The sequence below is a fragment of the Temnothorax curvispinosus genome, unplaced genomic scaffold (assembly GCF_003070985.1).
Source record: "Temnothorax curvispinosus isolate PA1 unplaced genomic scaffold, ASM307098v1 QBEX01007166.1, whole genome shotgun sequence".
Taxonomy (NCBI): Eukaryota; Metazoa; Arthropoda; class Insecta; order Hymenoptera; family Formicidae; genus Temnothorax; species Temnothorax curvispinosus.
Window position 1 is genome coordinate 1 of NW_020216946.1, and position 5,838 is coordinate 5,838.

Genomic DNA, 5,838 nt, shown 5'->3' on the forward strand with positions numbered 1-5,838 from the left:
AATATAAAATCATTGAAAAATAACCTAAAATATGCTGTAAATACGGTATGGCCGAAAATAGAACATCGAAAGTATCATTGTACTATTTGTGGCCACCCCATGGCCACATATGGCGCCCGCAATTTCCATTTTTGGCCAGTTAGTTCCGAACGTTGGTTTTTCATGGAATTTTATAGTAATAGCTTGATTATTATAAAACTATATAAGAAAATAACTACATAGGATTTTTTTATCATAATTTTCGATTGATTTGCGTTTTTTATTATTTTTATAGAAGGGTATGGCACCAAAGAAAAAAACTACAGAAGCGGAACGAGAGAACAAGGAAAATGAAAAGCTCAAGAGAACACTTTTTAACTATCGTGAAGAAGATATTGGAAAGGCACTGAAGGCTATACGGAATGGAATGCCGATAGCCACGGCAAGCAAGACGTATAAAGTACCTCGGACTACATTGCGCAATAAGCTATCCGGAAGAGCGCCGGAAACATCGGGTCGCGTTGGGCGAGAAGCTGTGCTCGGACACAATATTGAAGAGAGATTGGCACAGTGGCTTTTGGAGACGAGTAGAATGGGTTTTCCCATAAATAAGGACTCGCTATTGTACTCGGTTAAGAAGCTCCTAAAGAAGGAAGAACATCCCAACCCATTTAAAGACAATCTGCCTGGGAGGAAGTGGTTTGAAGGTTTTCTCCGACGCCATCCACGAAATACTTCAAGATTCTCGCCGGGTATTCAATATGGATGAAACGGCGGTCTATCTTTCTCCACAGGGCGGTATCGTGCTAGCGGAAAAAGGCAAATCTGTGTACGACGTTGCTACCAACGACAAAGAAAATGTCACGACTCTATTTACTGTCAATGCTGCTGGAGAGTTCGCGCCACCGCTAACAGTTTACAAGTATAAACGTCTACCGAACGCCTGTATTGAATCAGCACCTGCAAATTGGGGAATCGGGGAAACTGAGAATGGCTGGATGACAACGGAGTCTTTTTTCGAATATTTTACCACTGTTTTTCACCGTTTTCTCGTTGAAAACAAGATCCCACTTCCCATCGTAGTATTCTTAGACGGTCATGTTTCTCACTTGTCTTTGCAACTGTGTGAGTTCTGCAAAGAAAAACAAATCGAAATATGCTGCTTTCCTTCTCACGCAACCCATATTCTGCAGCCACTGGACGTCGCTGTTTTCTTTCCGCTTAAACAAAAGTGGAAATCGCTTGTAAGAAATTGGCGAATCGAGCATGATGGCGAAGACCTCCAGAAACACCAAGTACCATCATTGCTGTCGCGTATCATCACTGAAAATGATTTTAGTGATACCATAAAAAATGGCTTCAAGACGTGCGGGCTATACCCGTTCGACGATAATGCAGTGAATTACGCAAAGTGCATAAAGGAAAACAAAAAACCCAACGATGATAATCCACAAACTGCAAGGATTGAACCGGATCAACCTAAGCTCACGCATCGTCATTATGTAGAGAGTAAAATCGTTTCTGAGGTACTAGAACGATTCAAAGAAAAGAGAGTCTCCAACGAAACTTGGGATGCTGATGATAGAAATGCTGCACTGTATGAACTCTGGATGAAGATTATCGACGATGAAAAAGAGGAATCTATGACTCTGGAGCAGCAAGAAGAACCTATGAACCTTGTAGCACTCGACGTTCCTACGCAATCGACCGCAGAAGCTTCCGGGTTAACGGTAATCGACGAAATCTCTGTAGAAAATGTTTTGGAGATCCCATTTCCCGAGTTTGCCTCGTCTGACACACGCTTTAGTAAGTATATGAAAAAAAAAAAGAATTAAATCGTAGTTTTGCTAAAAGAGAACGGAAGCTCAATTAGTTACATATAGGTTGTCACGACTTTTTACCCGTTCGGGCGCAAAGCCGGATCAAAAGGGAGTTGCGGGAGAGTAGGATGTCAGGCCTCTCCGACGGATCTCTCGCACGAACCGAATTTCTAACGCGAACGTGAGTGTTGGGCGCCAGACGCGGTATCCCGCGTCCACTAACGCGAAATTTATCACAAATTATCGAAACGTTTATCGTAATTAAACGGCGTGCGAGAAATCGACCAGCTCGGCGTATTACTCAGGGACGAAGGTGATATAGGGCAGCGCGAATTGTGACGGGCGACACAGAAAGTACGAACTCAAACAATTAATAACAAAAGAGATTAACATTTATTGCAAAGAAAAAAAACAATTAGCTCACGAGATTGCTCTAATAAATTAAAGAACCGTTGATTCATCTCTCACAAAAGCGAAATCATATAGACGTGAATAATCGTGAGCGTGGAAGAATAAATCAAAAATCGCTACAACCAGGAAAATAATAACTCCGAAAACAAGTCAAATTTTCACGCGATCTCAGACGCCAAGTTTACTCCAGAAAGTACGCAGGATCGCGATTGTTCAGAATTCTGTCGCCAGGAGAGAGTATCCTCGAAATACGAGGCGCAATATAACACAACGACGGGCCAATAATCAAGCCCGAACGCGACAGATAACGCGAAATATTTAAGTTTTATCGCGCCGAGGAAATCATCAGCGCGAGAAGGATATCGTACTCAATCTAACGAATTTTTACGGGACATACGCCCTACGCAAAAGAGTACTTAATTCAACGCGAAAGAAAGAGTATTCTCCGAGGAGAATAGCGCTAAACCAGCGCGAGACTACGCAACGCAATAATGTCTTGACGGACTGGCAGACTAACGCGAAATAAACTAAATCTACCGCAAGAGATGACGAACTTACATACTAACGCAATGTACAACTAAATCTACGCAGGGGAGAATATCTACACGAGGAAAACGCGAATTTGACCGCAAGCACACGAGATTACGGAAACGGCGTAACGCAAAAGAATCATTCTCGACGAATAAACTACGATCACGAGAGTCGCGCGTGACGCACCGCCGGGTAATACGCGATCGCGACCACAGATACCGTAAGAATGTTCGCGAATTACCGAATCGAGATATCTATCGCAATCTCCAGGACTTTCACTCGATGAGTACTATTCACTGGCCACGAGACCTCAGGCACCAAGTGCGCAGCAAGAGTCGGTCGAGAAGCGCTCAAGAAAGCCGTGCGTGTCGTCCCGAGGGTGGCTCAAGAATGATCGCGGAAGTGCGCTCGATAGAGGCGTCGATCTAACGCCCCTAGCGGGACATGCGCGACCCTTCCGCGCGATAAGCGGACCAATTGGCGATGAGCTCGCAAGCTCGTGTGGGAGCCGCTAGCAGGGTTATCGACCGTGGATTCGGCGGGGCGTTCGAACGTGCCCTTCGCGCTCGCGGGGTCCTTCCAGGTTTCCCCGTTGTAGTAGGCAAGGCGATGACTCCCGCGGTGTCCTCTGGCTCGACTCGGGGGCGGTGGCCATCCACCCCCAGAGTCCGTCTGGCCTCGGAGGACTGCAGACAGGCCCGGCGCCGGGCCCCTGCGATGCACAGGTTCGCCTGCCGTTGCTGGCGCGCAGCGCGCGCGTCTCACGTCGTCCCTCGCTTAGTAGCGGTCCTCGTAACTCGGGCTCCTCGCCCTCGACATCTCGCTTTCGGTCCTTGTGATTCCGTTTATCATCCGGCTCTCCTTGTACTCCTCGTCATCTTCAGTGTGGCGTTGGAACTCCAACTCGACGGGGTGAGGCGCCACGCAATATCGCAAGAAAAAAAAACAATAATGAATATTTGAATCGCAACTTTAATACGCCCCTGGAGATCGAAGGTTGATTCGTGAGCCGTCCTCGGGCGCGCAATCCGCGCCTTGTGACGGCGGCGGAGCGCTGCCACGCCGCGGCGAAACCGCAACGTCACAAGGTACATGCAATTAAGGTGGTAAACCGGATTGAGAAATTTTTAGGTGACGTATTAAAGTTCATACTCAAATTTCCATTTTTTTATTAGTTATTTTTACTACAATGTTATTTTTTACAAGGAAATCAATTTTTTATTTATTCAATTTTTTTGGTGTTGTGATTTTTTCACTCGTCCTGTTATCATTATTCAATTTTCTGAGATTTACAATCATATTAAGGAGCTGTTGTTGGGCGTTTTTACACTCAAATTGTTTTCTTGTCTACGTTTTTTTCTTCATTGATTTTTACTTTACGTTATTTTCCGGGTAACAGTCAAAATCATCAGTTAACATGTTATTGGATTTTTTCATTATGATAGACGAACATCCGAATTCATGGAATTCGATCATTCCGAAGGATATTCCGACGTTCCTGTTGTTCCCATATCTAATGATATAGGATCCAATAATTCTTATACCCTTATCCAAAATGATATATCTGAGAATGAAGAACCTATTATATTGAACGAAAAAGTCTTGAATCAAACGGCACAGACTGAAAATGTTGATACGGATCCGCGTCCTAGTACGAGTGTAGTCACTAATTTCGCTTCTTCGGACATTGTTATCCGCAAAAAATCGGTAGATGAAGTTTTGGACTCAATACTTCTGTGGCCAAAAAAGCAAACGACCAAATCGAAAAAATCAAACAGGACCAACGAACATACACCTTCGGTGTTAACTTCCGATAAATGGATCGAATTGATGCAGGCCAAAGAGGAAGCAAAACGCGACGAGGAAGAGAGAAAACGTATTAGAAGAGAGGAAAGAGTAGCGAGAATGGAACTAAACAAGAAGATTAAAGCAGAAAGAAGATTTCTGCAGAAACAAAAACTGCTAAAAAGAGAAAATAGTGCAGCTATAATCGACGTTACATGGTTTTGTTTTTCAGAATATATTCTAAGATTTATTATCGATAGTTATATATTTTCTACTGGAATATATTATTTGTTGCATAAAATGCTTTTGTCGTTCGAATAAACCATTATTTAAATAAAATTGCGTGGGTTACCTGTTTTATAAATTTTCTGTCAATATTTTTTGTCCAAAGTGGCCACAAATAGTACAATGACTGGCCAAAAAGTGCATTTGTGGCCACTTTTGGTGAAATAAGGAGTTCACTGATTATATACCATTTTCGCAATTAATTATGCGTAAAAAAAACTTTTATTCGTAATAATTCGATTCCTTATACCCTCCGGATGACGTCGATCAACTTTCTAGGTGCTCATATATATTTATTTTAAACTTATCTTCAAATTAATAGTAGGCTATCGCTTAAAGTGGCCACAAATGGTACGTCTACCCTATCTCATAAACTTTCTCATTTTCCGTTCCTGATCCTTGTGCTCCTGGAATGCTATAGAATATTTCTTGAAGTCCCAAACCTCCAGTATGTAGAAAAGTAGCTCTCTTCGTTTCCTCTTTTTTCTCTTATTTTGTACAGTATGTTTATATATTTTATACAAACTTCATGATAATTTCATTACGTGGCCCTAGTTGCTGTAGTATTCTATATAGGTATATCAGGTATTTAATCCTGCATGGCCCTGAATATTAATAATAAATTCATATTACGTGGCCCTTAGTTACAGTAATACTCTATATAGGTATATCAGGTATTTAATCCTGCATGGCCCTGAATATTAATTTGTATTATATTTTATACTCGCATAGTCTTTAATGTCCAATGCGCCAAGTTTTACTTGCGTGGCCCTTACGTACTTCACGACTTAACGCGATGACGTTATATGTGCTTGAAGCACCAAGTTCTACTTGCGTGGCCCTTATATACATCACGACTTAACGTGATGACATTTATTATGTAGATTATTATTGTCCTGGTTTTACACTTGCTTTGATTCTAGGGGTGCATTCGGGGAGACGCTATTAACGCTATAAACGCAAACGCTATGAACTTCGTGCGAAGAGCCAATAGCGCGACAGCGATAGCAAGCTGCCCGAACGCAGC

At 42.6% G+C, this 5,838-nt stretch overlaps 1 protein-coding gene across 2 annotated transcripts; it reads left to right on the forward strand.

Moving 5' to 3' along the window:
• The first annotated feature begins 236 nt into the window (after window positions 1-236).
• On the forward strand, window positions 237-5,167 carry LOC112456787. 2 transcript variants are annotated; one of them, XM_025019539.1, is made up of 2 exons: window positions 237-1,785; window positions 4,187-5,167. In XM_025019539.1, the coding sequence occupies exons 1-2, from the start codon at window positions 741-743 to the stop codon at window positions 4,264-4,266; spliced, it is 1,125 nt and encodes a 374-aa protein (XP_024875307.1). In that variant the 5' UTR covers window positions 237-740; the 3' UTR covers window positions 4,267-5,167. The 2 variants fall into 2 exon arrangements, with proteins under 2 accessions (XP_024875307.1, XP_024875308.1); XM_025019540.1 differs by having other exon boundaries at window positions 238-1,862; window positions 3,830-5,167.
• Window positions 5,168-5,838: the final 671 nt, after the last annotated feature.

What these genes read in the sequence shown, in the direction of transcription:
- LOC112456787 (XM_025019539.1), top strand. Translation starts at nt 741, where the DNA reads ATGGATGAAACGGCGGTCTATCTTTCTCCACAGGGCGGTATCGTGCTA. An exon ending in CTCGTCTGACACACGCTTTA is followed by an intron (nt 1,786 to 4,186) that starts GTAAGTATATGA and finishes TCATTATGATAG; the next exon opens with ACGAACATCCGAATTCATGG.